Below are 18,685 nucleotides of genomic sequence, written 5' to 3' on the forward strand. Positions count from 1 at the left end.
AGTATCGTTTTTTTGAAAGATTTTCGCAAAGAATTGCGACATAATTTCAGAGCTAGGCCATTTTAAGGGAGCCGGATTACAACGTCCGAGGCTATACTGTCCCGGCCGTTAAGCCGCGTTTTTTTTTTTGCGAAATAACGTCCAAGAGATTGGATGCGTCATAATATCCTATGTGTCTTCTTTCCTTGGACTTAGTGGTGTATCTGCATGTTCGGACGTTATGCCCCGAAAAAATGCGTCATTAAGTCCTGGGACATTATGGCCTCGAATTAAACGTTGCAGTTCTTCCATGCTGAGGATTGATCTGAACTTTCTGAGTCACTACCCTAAGTAGGCATGATTGGAACTTTTGCGATCACAAAACACAAGAACAGCACCGAGAAAAAAAAATTCTAGCGTAACATGTGATAAAGGCCTAAGTTCAAAATGTAAACATTGAGAAATCACAAGAACAGCACCGAGAAAAAAACAAAAAATGCTGTCAATTGAAGAATGCCATAGGAAATACAACACAGTGTTCGACGTATGAAACGCAACTTTTGAGGTGTACAAACGTAAACTGGCTAACAGCTATAATTGTCTCGGAGAAAAAGCAATGTCAAGCTGCACCATTGCTTAGGTTAGAGGGCGTCCTCTGATACTCCATTGGTACCATGAACGTTTAGGTTTTTATTAGACTTCCCTAATATTTAATTCATAGCCATGGTAAACTTATAGTTTCATCGCGCCTTGAATTAGAGGTTACCGTAAAACGGGGTATCTTTGATAATGCGGGTAACTGTGATAGTGCGGCAGGCATTGTATAATTTATCTCATAACTATGATTCCTTCAACCAGTTAAGAAAACGGTAAACGTAAATCAATTCCATACATATGAAAGTTCATCTTAGAGTATTTTCATTAAAATCTAGTTTATATACAGCTTTTTGGACAAAAAATAAAAATTGTTGATATTTTTGTCATTTATCAACCCCTTCAAACAATCTGCTATACGACTTCGTTACAACTATTTTTTTCAATGAATGGACTTTTATTCTCGATAGATTCATCATAGTAGATTCCAAATCTGGCCTTGAATCTCTTAACGAAGTGTGTTTTTACGAAATGGAAGCAATTTTGTAAATTGGGATATTAATCTCCATACATTGATAAACGCCTAAAAGTATGCAATGCCCTTGTAATTTCATGTAGATAAATATGTGTTGTTCAAAATTTGTTAATAAAACATTAAAAAACTACCCAAAAAAAGAAAACTAACTATGAATAGCATGTAATCATGTGTTGATGTACTGTTAAGCATTTATTATTACAAAGATAATGATTTTTGATAACTAAATTTATTGTGTTTTGCACTCAATACTCCACAATACTCATTTTTATGTGTAGAATTTAGTAAAAAATCAATGTTTTGATATAAAAATTCTATCTAATATATTCCACAAGCCTTCTCTCATCATGTTCATACTCCTAAGATTTCAATCTGTGATTATTTTTTGAGATTTGATGTGTTTTTAGGGCATTATCAAAGTTACCCCAAAATGAAAATCTGATTTGCGGTTTTATGAAAAACTAAAAGTTATCCAAAGTATTTCAGATTGTCGAATCTTTTAATTGCAATTGATAACTGATACCCCAGTACTTGTTTTAAAAATATAAAACTCGGGAAAATACTGTTACATGTAAAAATATTGAGAAAATTCGCTGAAAAACTATCAAAGTTACCCCATTTTACGGTACCTGTTTAGTGGGTTCTTAGGTATTGCGAATCTTTTCTGAAATCCGCATACTGGCCAACAACTTGTGCGCCGATAGCCCATGCGCCGCGTTGTGCGCCATACAAAATGTAAATAAACAAGTGTCAAAATGGTTCGCGCCAAGAGCTCTATCTCTCTTAGGGTTCGGTTCCATTTTTTGTCTAAAACATTGGACTTCCTTATGTCTGGAAATAATGTATGTACAACAAAGATATTATTGACGATAACAACGCTTTTATTTCATTAAACCAATGATTAATAGTGATTTGGCTAGTGAAAAACTTGGCGCATAGGCATTCGGCGCGCAAATTGTGCGTTGGTTTGCGGATTTGAGTTAATCGTCGCAAAGTGCCCAACACACATTATACCCTGGCGCGCAACCTAAAGGTCGAAGAGAAACTTGTCGAAATGCTAAAAATTCTCGAGAAGATCAATACAGCCGGAACAAGCGGTCCGTAGTCGTCACTTTACCGCAAATGGCTCCAACTTTCATCATTCTTTTGCATGGTTTTGTACCAAATCGCTTACTCTAACTGTGTCGTTTCTCTCTCAACCTCAACCTTTTGCTTACCTTACTTCATTTAACCGATTCTATCCTCCTGTTTCGATTCCAGTTTACGCTCGTCCTACCCGACAGCCAACAGTACGCTCTCAATGACCGTTCCAAACTGTACGCCACTCCATCATCTGCCATCTCTTCTTCCTCATCATCCACTGCTTCCTCCTCGGCGGTCTCTCTTACTTCTGCGTCGTCTACTATCCTGTCCTCTTCCTCCTTGGGATCTTCCCAGAGCTCCTCCTCCACCGTGCCAGGTCTAGCCGCTTCAACCGCTTATGCACTAACCACCTCCTCGATGGTGCAGGGACCGCAATTGAAGCCAGCCATATCATCAAGTACAACAACAACCGCGACACTCCAACCAGTACAATACTTGATACAAGGAAAAATACCGAACCTTCTCATCTCCACATCCGCACCACAGGCCTACCAGCAGCACCTCCAGCCACAACAGCCACCGCTCGTAAACATCAAACAGGAACCGCCGGAATCCCCTGGCGGAAGAAACCTTCCTGTTACGCCCAATTCGTGCTCTTCGGCTGCCATGGTCCCAACAGATCCGGCCGAACAGCACACCCCCATGTCGGTTCCGACCGGTGGGGCCTCCGAAGAGACTGACGAGGACTTCGATGCTCCCGAGAGCAAGAAGTTCATTCTGGCACCGACCCCGGCCCAGCTTGGCCGAGCGCCGTTGCAGCGGCGGCAAATGAGCAACAGCAGCAACTCGTCGTCCGGCCATCAACAGCAACATCAGAACTCCGGCGACAGCAGTGACAACAGCAACGGAAGCACCACCCACCAGCAGCCGCCATCTTGTACCCAGATGCCATCCGCACTGCCGACACCGACCTCGGCCACGCTTGACGACTTCCAGAGTCCGCAGATTTCGCCCACAGTCAAAACGAAGAACTTCTTCAAAAAGGTCAAACCGGACGATATGGATAAGTGAGTTTCCAACCGGCATTACTTCAGCCCAACAATCACTAACTATTACACTTTCAACTCAATTTTCCATGCAGCGTTCTCAGACAGGTCGACTTTGAGAAAAAGTTCAAAACCCTACCCCAGTTCAAACCGGAGGACTGCCAGTCGCCCAGTGCAATCTCTGTGCCATCGTCGCCACGTGTTTTCACACAAAACTATCGTAAGAAATCAGCGCAACAGCAGCAGCAGCAACTCCAACAACAACAGCAACAACAACAGCAGCAGCAGCAGCAGCAACAACAACAGCAATTACATCAGCAACAATTGAAAACTCGTAAGTAATTAGTGGTATTGTCGTACTTGGTATCATAATATATAGGTACCTACCTAGATAATATGCTCATGGACAGTGCTTGAAAACGAACTTCAGAAAAGTCGAATTCATCCGTCGGCTTGAACAACTGCCTATGAACTCATTTCCTTTAGGTGGCAGTCGACGAAAGATTATATGGGTTATCACTTTGTAGACGATATTCGAAACGGTGATGACTTCTGCTGCGATACCATCCTTACCAGTTACTTTGTTGGGTTTGAGTTGATTAGTTAGTTTGTTTATTTATTATTACCACCCTCAACTTCCTTCAGCTAACCAACTCGTTAATTTCCGTCATCTGCTGAATGCTGCACTAACTTAGTCGATTCTTCGATGCCTTCGATGTCTCCCGCTCATACGGGTCATACGAGACCGCCATTGAGGTGCTTATCGAAGTGCTGCTTGCAGATTTTGGCTCGCGGCATAGTTGTTTCGTTCAACTTCTCATAGAACTTACCTGTTTCTTGAGAACGGGCCAGTAGCTTCATTTTCTTGCTCTCTTCCAGGCTCTCTTTCCCTACCGTAAAAAGGTGGGTCTGCTGTTCCCGCTTCTGTTGGTATCGTTCTGTCCAGTTCCATGCTGCAGCATTACCACTCGCGCTGCCATCTTTTCTGAAATCGCACTGCACTCCTTGTCGAACCATTCACTCCGTCAACTCTGTTCCACGCACCCGATGTTACTCTCGGCTGAGACGTTCATGGTTGCTTTTACTATACTCTAGCAGTCATGTAGAGGGGGCACATCGCCCTCTTCTGGCAACACTGATAATAAAAAAATAACCTTCTAATTCTAAAACTTCATCCACAGCCATGGAGGAGGACCATCCGCAGCAGCAGCATCATCCTCATCACCATCCGTCAGCTCAGCTCACCTCGGACAGCAGTGCTCCGCTTTCGTCCACGGCAACGCCTTCCAGCGCGTACATCGTTGGCAATCGCTTCTTCGGACCAGATTTCAACATGGAACAGTACAAAGGTATGCATTCCAAACCCCACTCATGTGCCCCTGTGTCCCATCCCGCACGATACGAACAACCTAGTCACTCATCGAGCGAAGGTTACTTCTCTCTCGTAGATATGGCCGCCGACAACACTGACCGTTCGCCTCGAACTCCGAAGACGCCCTCGGCACGGTCAGTCAACTCAGCCGAAGAGAAGGGCCACCGGAAGATTCTGGAGCAGCGGCGCAATTTGGTCATGCAGCTGTTCCAGGAACACGGCATGTTCCCGACATCGCAGGCGACCAACAGTTTTCAGGTAAACTTCGGGTAACTCCAACTAGGCACAGTCTCCTAACAGAAGTCTTTTTATGTTTCAGTTGGCCCACAGTGACATCTTCCCGAGCAAACAGAGCTTGCAGTTGAAGATCCGCGAAGTCCGTCAGAAGTATATGGCCCAACCGCCGGGCTTCACGCCACAATCGGCAGGGCCGATCACGCCGACCGATCTCGGTGCCGGTAAGTTGAAACGAAAGTATAATCGGTCGAAAATCTAGGTTCTTCTGATTCGGGGTGCACCCGTTCCCGTTGTTGTTATCGATTTTTTAAGTAGAATGATTGAATCAAGTTCGATGAATTCCACAAATACTACGGCAGTTGTGTCGTCTATTGTAAAGTTGAATAGTTTCGCAGTGAATCTATATTATGAATTGTACCATACAAGAATGAAGAATAAATAACCTTTTTCTATTGTCGTTGCAAATGTTGGGGTCTACGTTTTTGAAAGAATTTTGAATAGAAAGACGAAAGAAAGAAACTCTCAGCTAGGTCCACTACGTCATCGATTCCGAAGGATAAACGGTAAGTAGATGAATACAAATGGGCTTCATGGGAAAATGACAGACTTGAATCTATACGATCAATGCATTAATTTTGCAATCTTAGTCAAATGTTTGTATCAGGTATAAATTACTTCAACCAACGGGTACCGTGAAATGGGGTAACTTTGATAATACCATGCATTAAAATCAAGTTTTATTTTAGTGATGCACATGGGGCCAATTCTCTAATGCAAATACAGTATTGTTCCGATTATATCACGCCCCTTTTCAAAACTACTTTTAAATATTCTACGAAATCTACACGCATTTTAAATATTTTTAACGTTGCAAATCGCGTCTTCAACATTCACCTTAAAGAAGAGGGAAAACACTTGCTCTCAAATGTAAAAGCAAATGAATGAAAAATGAAGGACTGGCGCGTGGAGGCCGTGATAAAATCGGAACATTACTGTATTCAAGAATTTGAAATTTGGGAGTATGTCAGAGGAATGGCCATTAGTAGTACCTCTCCCTCGTTTGTCGAGTGAGGATCACTGCGTCCAGGTTTTAGAACTATTGTGATATTATGATATATATGGTATGTGGGGGCAAGATGGGTCAGTACCGTTTTCAATCGCACAATATAAGTTTTAAATCTTTTAATAATTTTCACAGATGAACGACGGGGATACACAAAAAATTGGTATATTGTTTTGAAAATTCTATACGTTCCTCGCACAGAAAAAAATAAAATATTTTTTCGTCAAACTCCTTATGCTGTACATTCCATATGACTACGTGTATTGTGTAGACGGGGCAAGATGGGTCACCCTAATTTTTCGGTATGTTTGCATAGTTTTTGAAAATGTTTTATTTTTCATAAAAAGTCTATTCTGTGACCTACATTATCGAAGCGATGAGAGCACTGAAAATTTGAGAACATATTTTTTAAATTTTCCTTCAAAAAATATAGGTTTTCAAAGTCCGTTTATGGCTACCCGAACAAAAATCTTCTAGTTCTGAGAATAATCTACCGATATGTTTCAACACTTTCTTCATGTAATCTGTACGTCTATGAAGCTTAGATGTATAGAGAAAAACTAGAAGATATAGTATTTTTTGTTGGAGGAAAATCGAGTTTTCTTATAGCTGACCCATCTTGCCCCCGTTAAAATGAGGTGGGGCAAGATGGGTCATGTTTTGAAAATTGTTTGTCAAGACGCAGGTTTCAAACTTTATAATCTTTTTATACTCTTATATCATAGCTGACTAGTGTATCTGAGAGTCGTGGTAGAATACAGAGAAATGCGATTTATATTCAGAAAGTTATAGGGATCCATTTCTTAGGTGACCCATCCTGCCCCCACTTACCATACATATATATCACATTAAATTCCATTATTTCAATTCAGTTGTAAGCCACAACATTAGGTACCATTTCAAATGCTTACAAATGTTAATTCATGACATTTATGTATTCCATTAGGTACGCTAAACGAAGCGGCGCAGCAAACATTGCAAAACTTACAACAACAGCAGCAGCAACAACAACAGGATTAATTACAGAACAATGGTCACAACATTTTGCTAAGGGTAAGATTTTTTTTAATAAAATACTTGCGTACAATATATGATGTATTTTCACCTCAATTTCAGCATTTCAAAAGCCGTAATCAATCGGAGGATTTAAATATTGTAATTTGCAAAATGCGTAGCAAAACCGGATGCTTTCGGCAAAACTCACGCTCCCCGCTGATAGAAACAACAAAAAAAAAACAAATAGATAATAATTATTTACTATTACAATCACTACTCAATAGCCTAAACAAAATATACTGAAACTAAAACAAGCATAAAAAACAATAGAAGAAACAATTTAAAACTAACTCACACATACTTTCACATAGCCGTTAAAACGAATCAGTAGATAAAAGAAAACAATAGAACTCAATAGGTTACACCCGGAATCCCCATTTAGCGTTCAAATCTGCTTCGATTGAAAACTTTTTCGGCTTTCACATATCAATCATCACGCATTGAACAATGCTCTGCTTGCCAAACACATACACGCATCGCATACTCTCAAACATCATCAACACTCATCTATGTTCATACAATCATCGCTCTGAGTCTGCTCTGCTTTACCGATAATGACCCGAATTCACCGTACATCTATCCTGTTTTCGGGGAAAACGAAAAGAATTAGTCTCTCTCCCCCCTTGTCTCATGGTCATCAACTCTCCGCGCACCGGTTTGATATCTCTTTCTCTCCATTCTCTTGTTAGTTGGAGAACTGGAGAGTGCGCCATCTGCCGGCTGCCTATTTGAAGAGAATGTGAGAAAAATAAAAACTGAAAATCCCAGTCTCTATAATTAAAAATTTAGAGGTTAAACAAGCGTATCGTGAAATTTATTCAGATCCATGTCGTGTACGACCACGAGGTGGCATCTAGTGATCTTAGTTGGTAAGTTGTGCATCGGCACAAGGTATATACAGAAATAATGATTACAAGTATGTCTATAGCAAACAAAATGATTAAACATTAAAACAAATTGTAAATATTATTTGAAAAGTTAATTCATGATGAAAAATCGTTACTAGAAACGATAGAGTTAGGACATGTAGTAGAAAGTACAAGAATTTATTAACAAATTTTACTGTGAGTTGTAGTAGTGGCAAAATCAAACGTTACAAAAAAAATACTAAACTTATACGCCCCCTTTGTAAAGCAAGAGCGTTCATTTCCCATCCAACTAAAACGAACGATTTTTAGAGCAACAAGTGCTATTTTACCCGGAACCTTCAATCGTACGCAGAATCATCACCAACCAACAACCCTTTCAGATCAAAAAATTAACTCTAACTGTCTGCTAGTTCTCTCTCTCTATCTACTTCAATACCTCATCCAATACACTTGCACATCCTAGAAAGACGACAGACTTTTCATGCACCTCCATTAGAACATCCCAAATCTGGACGAACATTTGAAAAGGGCCTATCTGCTTTGCGTAAACAAACATGTTTTTGTCTCTGTAGGGCCCAACTGCATCCACCCACGCACATCAACACCCTTATCAGAAAGAGTGTTCTTCAAGCTATCTGTTAAGGGTGTTGATGTGCGTGGGTGGATGCAGATGGGCCCTACAGAGACAGAAACATGTTTGTTTACAAAAAGCAGATAGGCCCTTTTCAAATGTTCGTCCAGAAATAAGACACTTCTCATTTTCCATCTAGTGCAGTTTTTTTCCACAAACTGCGAGTTTCAACCATTCCTGTAATACCCTTCGAACGAAATAAATTTCGAAAGTCACATTTAAACGAGATTAATTTATCAAAGTGCGCTCTTTTGGAAGTAGACACAAATTATGAAAGAAAACAAGACACCCCCATACATCTATAGATAAGCGCCGTAGTCAGTAAAGTCCCAGAAAATACTAATCGCTAAGGTCACACTCAACCACAATTTACTAAAAACAAAAAGAAAGCTTAACTATAGATGGAAAACTTTGAACTAAAGTTCGGTAGACGGAGTTCACACATACACCACAAGCAACAAATACACGCCGAAATAGAAACAGAAATAAAACACGTAAAATATTTAACAAAACACGCATTGCCCTTGTTTCCGATGGATGTTGTCTTTGAAGGATGTAGTTGACCATAAGATTGAAAAACAAATCTAGCACTTTGAACGAAAAAAAAACAAGTTTGAAAAAGTATACTTCACACACGAGACAGGAAACCCCCGGTTTGATTCTAATGTATTGCCGAGCAAAACTAATGAAGAGGAGAAACGAAGCAGCAAATGCAAATGAACGAATTTTGTGTGCAGACACGTACGCCAGTTTGAAAGAAGATGAAAAAAAAAAACAAAAAGTTTTAGGTGAAAAAAGAAAACAAAAGTACACATTGTAAAATAATTGGAAACATGAAAACGTAAAACTATTGAATGTGAAAGTAAATGAAACAATTATTGAATAAAAAAAATATGGAAAACTGAAGAATAAATACACAAACAGTTCAAACAGTAATTATGACATTTTTCTGATTCTAAATATTGAGAAATATCCTTAAGCCCGCGCTCGTTGGAATCGATGCTTTCAATTTTTTTCTTATACAAAGATAAGAGTTCAAGTAGAAAAAAATATATTGAACTCAAAAATAAAGTGCTTTGAACCAAAGAAAATAAATCATTGAACAACTGCCTAATACCATTTTGTTTTGAATCTAATACATTTCTAGACGAACATTTGAAAGGGGCCTATCGGCTTTTTGTAAACAAACTTGTTTCTGTCTCTGCAGGGCCCATCTGCATCTACCCACGCACATCAACACCCTTGTCAGATAGCTTGAAGAACACTCTTTCTGATAAGGGTGTTGTTGTGCGTGGGTGGATGCAGAGACAAAAACATGTTTCTTTACGCAAAGCAGATAGGCCCTTTTCAAATGTTCGTCTAGATTTGGCATTAGTTTCAAAGTACAGTAGACGTTCGCTCGGTGCAAACGATTTAACTGCAATGCTTTTCAACTGCAAGTCCGCTAAGTGCAACAATTTTGCAATTATTGCACCGATATCTGTCAAGAACGAAATGTCAACAGAGTTGCGATGTTTTTCAGATGCGTACAGCTGCATTCACGCAAACGCCCTCAGCACTAAAGTGCATAATTGCCAGACTACACCAAAAATGTGTAACCTTTGCACATTCACAAAATCAGCACCTGTGTCCGCAAAATCGTTAAATTCGCAAATATTTTTGTACAGCAATCTAGCTAGGTTTACTAGTGACCTTGGAAAACAAAAAAATATCGACATTTCGCATCTAGACGAGTGTACGAACTGTTTTTGAGAATGTGTAACTGTAACACATTTTTGTGTGGCCTGGAAATTATGCACTTATGAGTAGGGCTTACACATTTTAGTGCTGAGCGGTTTTACTGTGTTGCGATGTTTTTGAGTACAGTAATTGACAACTGTTTGACGGCTGTCAGTCGTTGCAGTTAATTAGCGAATTTCATTCGGTAACTGAAACGTAAACATGTTGCACTTATCGAACGTCTACTGTATTTATTTCATTGTTTCTAAAATCAAGCCGCCACTTTGAATCTATAACATTATCAAAGTCTACATTTTTTAGAAACAAATATCCATCGACTGATAGCGAGCTATCGTTCACGGCCAGATCTGCTCTTGAAAATCTGAGGGTAAAACTGAATCATCTCGCAGTCGAAACGAGTTGCGGTTTTCGGCAATATTCATCATTGAGGTCTGAAGAATTCAATTCGGCTTTGACCCTATGACTTCATCCATATATTGATGCTCTACAGCGTGGAGAACCTTTTATGAGAATTCTCCATAGTAATTCTCATATAAACCTATTTTGCTTTTGGGCCGCCATTAAATCATTTTCATTTTCATTTTGCAGCATTTGGTGGGGCAATGAGAGCGCAAGTCAGTCCAAAGCCGATGATAAGGAGGGGTAATGGCTGAATAGTCTTTGCTGACCACATAAACGCCATGGGATAGGAAAAGGGTATTTTGGTGTGGGATTAGGGTGTTGGTGCAGACTTGACGATATCAATGCTATTCAGATGCAAAATAACTTTAAGGCTCAATACACTGCGGCCACTTTCTATAGCCGCACCCACGATTTCACACTTCTAGCAATTTCTACGTTTCAATCGATATGTGGAACGATGTGAATCAAATAGTGTTTGTAAAATATATGATTTACATAAATAAGTTTTATAAATTATTTGTTTGTTAAGCGAAAAACACGTTATTTTCATAATTCGGGCGACCATTTTCTATAGCCGCACTACGGGTTTTTCTTCGGTTATCTGATTTTTCATAAGAAATAATTTGATCAAACTGTCTCAAATGACACAATTAAACTAAATCAAAACAAAACTAACGAAAAGCAATGAAAAAATCAACCAATTAGTTTTCTTAGTACAAAAAACTACATAATTTTCACTATTTTTACTTAAAAGTTCTCTTAAAATACCAAAAACAATATTTTAAGTTGACAAATATATTTTATTGCTTCCTATCGGCAATATTTCTTTGAAACCTGATTCCTTGTATGCTTTCTATAAGATTTGAAGCTGTAATACCAATTTTACAACTGCTTTTCTGGAACTTTAGAATTAAATTTAGCCTAATATTTGCGTTATTTTGATAAATACGCTATACTTATGACAATATATCACTGAAAATTAAACTAAACAGTCGCTAATGGTCCTTATGAATACAGATGTAATTAATCCTAATGGATAGAAGAACTTAATTTTGCGCCAGCGCTTCACAAAATTTTGCCCAGTTTTACAATTTATGATATAAAATCAACCGGAACTACAGGAAGACTACAATCATAACCCCTTCCTTCTCTTTCGCCCTAAAATCAACAGGAACGTCTATATTTGAAATCTTTTGATAGAAAAACATCATTATTACTTTATCAAATAGCGTCAAATTGATGGAAAGTTGGATAAAAGCTGTTATTACAAATCGTCTTCATAATTAAAAATATTCATCTTATGTTTAAATGGTAGCGAAGACAATGCTGACCTTCCAAGTTTGGTTTGATGAATTCCCGAGGTTTCTTCATTATGTACTGATGTTGTATACGATGTCTTTTCCAAGTTTCATCAGGATTGATACACAAAAACTTATGAATTTTCCATTTAAAAGGTTAAAAATTCGATTTATTCGCAATTTAATTAGGTTTATGAAGGTTATACGCAAAAAATTGAAACCGGAAGTTTAATGCAATGATTGTTTTGAGTCAATAGCATTTATACTTGAGCATTAGTTTGAGTTTTTTTTAGTTTTTTTGGGATATCTTTAATAACTTTTCAATAAAACACCAGTTTACCAATTCTGCGTCCTATTTCTAGAATTAAAAGACCTTGTAACTTAAATATTTCGTTAAACTTCTTTGGTTTGGTCTGAATAAGCTTTATTTGGTCTAATAAAGCAGTTATAATTAGCATACTTTATGATAAAGCAGCTGATCTTAGGAATACCCGAAGTGCGGCTATAGAAAATGGTCGCCCAAATTGTTGAAAAACTGTATTTTTGATATGGAAAATATACACATGAAGAAAGTTATGCTTGCAAACATCATATTTTGCAATAACTAGCAGATGCATATTGTTTTCCATATCGATTGTATCTTGGATATTGCTAGACATGTGAAACTGAGGGTGCGGCTATAGAAAGTGGTCGCAGTGTAGTGAATCGCATACCTTCCAAACCCAAAAAACAATAATCCACAAAATACCAAGCAAGTCATAGAAAGAAAAAGCGCCCGATTGTTTATTTTGTCAATTATAACAAACGGAAACTTCTACCCTCTCCGACTCGCCAGTCACCCCGGAAAAAATGTCCCTTCAGTTCTGGAAAATATATTATCCCCAATTAAGCCTTTAATCGAATTGTCCGCGTGGTCTTGTAGTACCCCTGCTAGGTAAGAATCAGTCATTGCCATACATATTAAATGCTAGACATGACCCCATGGATAGCATTTGCATATGTAAAAGCTTTGCTGATGTGACTTTCCTATTAGGCAATTCTCTCATCTCATGTTTGTCTTCAAAACCTTATCAAGCTTAGAAAATTGAAGTTGATAAACAATACATTACAAGGTTCGAATTCCCATAGAATGAGATCATTCATTCGCACTACAACACCATAGGAGATAATACCACATTGGCTGATTACAGTACGAATGTGAAAAATCTCCCTTTTCCCCCTATCCGCAACCCGGGGACGCGCCCTGTTGGATTTCGAAAGCCTCGGAGAATATTACAAACCTTCAATGGCATTCCCATAAACTAACCCACATTGCCCATTCAGGGGTCTGACTGGGCCTATTACCCTCCCTCAGTTTGTAATATTCTCTCCAACTTGGAATTATATTTTCCCGGCACATAAATGACTTCGACAAATGTTCGATATACTATGCAGCGTCATGATCAGTATAACTATATCAGATGACTTGGAGATCTGAATCTTACAGAATTGTTTGCCATTGATTATACATTCAGCTATTCTAATCATTACTGCAAAGGCCATCGACCACATGCCTGAAATCAAAGCTTCCTGGAAGATATAATCCAAGCCCAGGGCTTTTGGGCCGCCATTAAATCACCACCAAAATGGCTGAAAATTCGACAGGACCCTAGTTTTGCACCAAGCATTGTAATGAACATGTGGGAGCTTTAAATTGTTGACATATTTAAAGTCTGTACTGCCCTAGTATCACATGCGTGCATTTTTCATGGTGCGTGTACTCAGTACACAACGCGACCGCTCCCGGGTTAACATCTTCAAACACATCCACATCAATCACTACCTCAGCACGAACATCACTAGGCCTGTCTTTGTATCTATCCGCTATCATGTACTTCGTCTTGGTAGAGGTAATTGTCAAGCCTATCCTCGCTGTGTCTCTCTTCAAAGCAGCATAAGCTTTCTCCACTGCCCTACGATCGATGCCGATGAGATCAATATCGTCCGCAAAGCCGAGGAGCATGTGCGATCGTGTAATGATAGTGCCATTCCTCTGCACGCCGGACCTCCTAATCCCTCCTTCGAGTGCAATGTTCAACAGCAAATTTGAAAGAGCATCACCCTTCTTCAATCCATCCAAGGTCACAAACGAAGTATGTAGATACTTTGCCTGCGATCTGAATACTTGATTTTGATCCATCTAGCGTGGCCAAATCTGCCAAAGCACATTTGTTTTCACTGAATCGTACGCTGCTCTAAAATCAACAAACAGATGGCGAGACTGCAAGTTCATTCATTTATTTAGTATTACATCAAATTCAAGATAAAACTGAATCAACAATATTTCTCCATAATACACGGTTCGTGGCTGCCGCTCTCCATCCTCGGTTGCGCACGATGCTCGCCAAGTCACGCTCCACCTGGTCCACCCATCGTGCTCTCTGCGCTCCACGCCTTCTTGTGCCAACCGGATCAGTTGCTTTAATCAGTCCAGTCAGCTTCCCAGGAAAGCCGTTTTCGTTCATGATTCTCCATAGCTCTGCGCGGTCGATACTGTCGTATGCCGCTTTGAAGTCGATGAACAGGTGGTGCGTTGGGACCTGGTACTCACGGCATTTCTGGAGGATTTGCCGTACGGTGAAGATCTGGTCCGTTGTCGACCGGCCGGCGATGAAGCCGGCTTGATAACTTCCCACGAACTCATTCGTTGTAGGTGACAGACGACGGAAGATGATCTGGGATATCACTTTGTAGGCAGCATTCAAAATAGTGATCGCCCTGAAGTTCTCACATTCCAAATGGTCGCCTTTCTTGTGAATGGGGCAGATTACCCCTTCCTTCCACTGCTCCAGTAGCTGTTCGGTTTCCCAGATCCTGACTATCAGCCGATGCAGACAGGTGGCCAATTTTTCTGGGCCCATCTTGATTAGTTCAGCTGCGACACCATCCTTAGGGGCTGTCCATTAATTACGTAAGCGATTTTGGGGGGAGGGGGGGTTTGAGAAATCTTACATGCCATACAAAAAATCTTACAAGGGGGGGAGGGGGTGTCGAAAAATCGTGAAAATTCCCTTACGTAATAAATGGACAGCCCCTTATCAGCTGCTTTGTTGGTTTTGAGCTGGTGAATGGCATCCTTAACTTCCCTCAGCGTGGGAGTTGGTTCATTTCCGTCCTCCGCTGCACTGGCGTCGTCGTTTTCTCCGTTGCCGTGGGCTCCCGTGCCTTCGTTCTCCACGCCGTTCAGGTGCTGATCGAAGTGCTGCTTCCACTTTTCGATCACCTCACGTCCGTCCGTCAAGAGGCTTCCGTCTTTATCCCTGCATATTTCGGCTCGCGGCACGAAGCCGTTGCGGAATGCGTTGAGCTTCTGATAGAACTTCCGTGTTTCTTGGGAACGGCACAGCAGTTCCATTTCTTCACACTCCGCTTCTTTCAGGCGGCGCTTTTTCTCCCGAAAGAGGCGGGTCTGCTGTTTCCGCTTCTGTTTATAACGTTCCACGTTCTGTCGAGTCCCTTGCTGCAGCATTACCGCCCTCGCTGCATTCTTCTCCTCTAAAACCGTTCTGCACTCTTCGTCGAACCATTCATTCTGTCGATTCCGTTCCACGTACCCGATGGTGCTCTCGGCTGCGTCGTTGATGGCTGCTTTCACTGTTCTCCAGCAGCCCTCTAGAGGGGCCTCATCGAGCTCGCCCTCGTCTGGCAACGCGGCCTCGAGATTCTGCGCGTATGCTGAGGCGACATCCGGTTGCTTCAGTCGCTCTAGGTTGTACCGTGGCGGTCGGCGGTACCGTACATTGTTGATGACGGAGAGTTTTGGGCGCAGTTTGACCATCACCAGGGCCCTGTAGCATAATCGGGCTAATAATATTAGCTACAAGTTACAAGTACTAATATTATAAGTGTTAATAATTTGTGTTGCATAAAGGCTCAATTTTCCACTAATGGACTTATCCACCGATGAACCAAATTCATCGCGGTCCGAAAATTTTGACACTAGAGCGGGGTCTGTTCCAATCAGAATCGTCCAATTCTGATTGGAACGGCCCCGCTCTAGTGTCAAAATTCTCGGACCGCGATGAATTCGGTTCATCGGTGGATAAGTCCATATAAACGAGTGCACCGATGAACATTGAGTTCACTAAGCCTGAAAATTTTTGACAGCACAGCGGGGTCGACTCTCAACAACTTCTACTCAGAGATGCATTACCAAAATCGCTGATATTTTTTTTCTTCTTTGATTTCTTACATGAATTTCCATTTAAAGTGATGCATATGCATATACTTAATGCACAAGCTCATATTTTTGCAACTTCATCGTGAAAACTAGTTACAATAAATTAAACAAATATTTAGCTGGGTAGAAGTTGTTGAGAGTCGACCCCGCTGTGGTGTCAAAATTCGCTGCCCGAGTGAACTTCCAGCGGGCGGTGCACTCGTCTATTATTAGCACTTGTAATATTAGTGACCATGAAAATACAAGTTGTTTTGGTTCTTTTACCTGTCAAAATTCATCCGACGGTTCACTATTGATTTGAAATGACAGTTGATGTTTGTTTATAATCTGCATTTTCCGCGTAACATCCGGAAATAACTTAATTTATTCCGAAGTTTTGCATTCTTTATACGATAGATGAAGAAAAGCATATGCTGTTTGGATAATTTTCGGCCGCTCTGACGAAATATTTTTTTACAAAGTATGGCACTGCAAGTACCTAGATTTTTAGTAAAATGTCCCATAAATTTAAAAGTACTGGTTGAAAAACAATGTATATAGATTTAGCAACATGTATTATGCTTCTTGTTAAAATCCCAAGTGATCTGGGATGCAAAAATTGAGCTTTTACCTACTTTTATATGTCGCAACTCGATTCGAAATAGTGTATGTATATTGTAGCTCTTGATTAGCTTAATGATGCGCAATACAAGCAGGGCCGGATCTAAGGGGGGGCAGGGCCCCGGGCCCCCACATTTTAGGGGCCCCCACAAAAACCTTTTTGCTTGCTAAACATTAACAAAAACAAAAAAAGCTTATTTGCTCATGGAATTTGTACCACCGAGGGGTTCCCGTAACGTGGGTAGGTCACCTTAGAATGGTGTGTTGCGGTGTAAGATCTACCAAATCAAATTTTGATCTTGATATTTACCGTATTTATAAATATTCCAAGATCAAAGTTTGATTCACTTTTTGTGTTTTGTAGTTTATTTTGTTCTAGTGCACTACTAATTAATATTTTATTTTAGCAGGATTCAGGTAAATTTATCGTATGATATAAATCATATCATGAAAATATGTAACTGTGGCGAGCGTATCACTAATATGTAGCTTATTTGACGTACGATGTTAATATTATTTTACATTTCAGATTACCAACCGAAGAAGCTAGTAATCCAACCAAGCTGACGAGGACACAGGATGAATTGTGCAAACAACTGATTCGAAGCAGTCTAACAATGGTGTGCCTGAACGTTGACCAAGCGTATCCTTTGGAGTTTACCCTTCCACTAACAACAACCTAACAATCCCGTGACCCCTAGGCCTGAGAGATCGTAGAGTTGTCTACATTTTTCATAGGTGTCCAAAACTAACCATCCTTTCCCATTCCTCAGCAGTCGCAAGGACGTGGCCAGGACAGTGCTCGACCATTGGAGGATTGCGTCAGTCTTGTCTAAGAGTCAGAGATTAGTCCCACATCTTTGTGCTTTGGTTCGGACGGGAAGGAGGCAACCCTCATAACAGCGGTCTAGGACTGTACCACCTACGAATTTGTGCGACTCGCTTAATGCTAATGCTAATGCTAATGCTAATGCTAATGGAATTTGTACCACCGAGGGGCCTCCACATACGCTCTGGCCCCGGGCCCCCACAATCCTTAATCCGGGCCTGAATACAAGCAATTGATTCAAATTTATTTCGCATCTGCAATTTTACCTGTGCTTATGCAGTGACCATAATAACCATAACTTTACCAAGAACCTCCAATCAAAGATGGGCATTGTAGGAACTTTGGAGAACTTGAGAGACTCAGCAGAAATTATATTTTGGATACAAAGTGTACATCAACGCAATTTTCACCCTGCCCTTCGGTTCAGAAAGGGGTATGGGCGCGTTCTGCTAACTTGGTCGAGGCAGATTTCTTGTGAGAACAAGTTGCATACGGACATTCAAAAGTGCCTGAACGAAAGATGTTGCTTGTGAGGATCACTTGAAGATCGGATGGAAGATCATTCTTTTTTTTTAGAATATTCGCGTTCGTCTATTTGTTGCTCTTCGTGTTCGTATATTTTAAGTTTCATCTTCAATTGAGTTTGATGAACGCTGCTAGTCAGCAGGGATGATCTTCGCATCTGCATCCGTTGAACCATTCTGAATGGCCGTCGTGAAAGTATCACCAAAAGCGCTACTAATATTTCTTTTATATTTTCATGTATCTGAGTATCATGAGTGATAGCAGTAAGCAGGGATAGCAGTGAAAAATGGAAGTAATGCAGTACGACGGTGGTGCGATGCTGGTAAAAAATATCGCTGGAGATGAGCATTGTTTGTACTCAGCCATGTCTAAGACGTGCTCCGAAGTGTCAGGAAAGGAAGCATGCATAAAGCACTAATCTACAAAATCCCGGGAAAAAAGTTGAAAGACCTTATTTCACGTGGAAATCCAGCGGTAGACAAGAGGTGGATATGGACGGATGTTCGTTGGAATTGGAAGGACATTGGTAATGACAGAGCCGAGTTTAAGAAAGCGACGAAGCGATTGCAGCAGGAGATGGTGAAGTTGGACTACGAAGACGATTTGC

At 40.4% G+C, this 18,685-nt stretch overlaps 1 protein-coding gene and 1 long non-coding RNA gene across 6 annotated transcripts in view; one reads left to right on the forward strand and one right to left on the reverse strand.

Annotated features, from left to right (window-relative positions):
• The window catches only part of LOC109411737 (mucin-19), a 223,838-nt gene extending 216,619 nt beyond the window's left edge, over positions 1–7,219 (forward strand). For 2 of the 5 annotated variants that reach the window (XM_062859880.1, XM_062859882.1), the window contains exons 14-20: positions 2,369–3,258; positions 3,333–3,571; positions 4,419–4,586; positions 4,668–4,867; positions 4,929–5,067; positions 6,856–6,962; positions 7,026–7,219. In XM_062859880.1, the coding sequence (XP_062715864.1) occupies positions 2,369–3,258; positions 3,333–3,571; positions 4,419–4,586; positions 4,668–4,867; positions 4,929–5,067; positions 6,856–6,929 (1,710 nt within the window). In that variant the 3' untranslated portion in view covers positions 6,930–6,962; positions 7,026–7,219. The remainder of the gene's footprint in view (positions 1–2,368; positions 3,259–3,332; positions 3,572–4,418; positions 4,587–4,667; positions 4,868–4,928; positions 5,068–6,855; positions 6,963–7,025) is intronic. The other 3 variants (XM_062859881.1, XM_062859883.1, XM_062859884.1) reach the window with 3 other exon arrangements.
• Positions 1–18,685, reverse strand: part of LOC134291749 (uncharacterized) — a 401,595-nt gene that overhangs the window by 147,793 nt on the left and 235,117 nt on the right. The gene's annotated exons all lie outside the window — the stretch shown is intronic.

Source organism: Aedes albopictus, chromosome 3, assembly GCF_035046485.1.
Source record: "Aedes albopictus strain Foshan chromosome 3, AalbF5, whole genome shotgun sequence".
Lineage (NCBI taxonomy): Eukaryota > Metazoa > Arthropoda > Insecta > Diptera > Culicidae > Aedes > Aedes albopictus.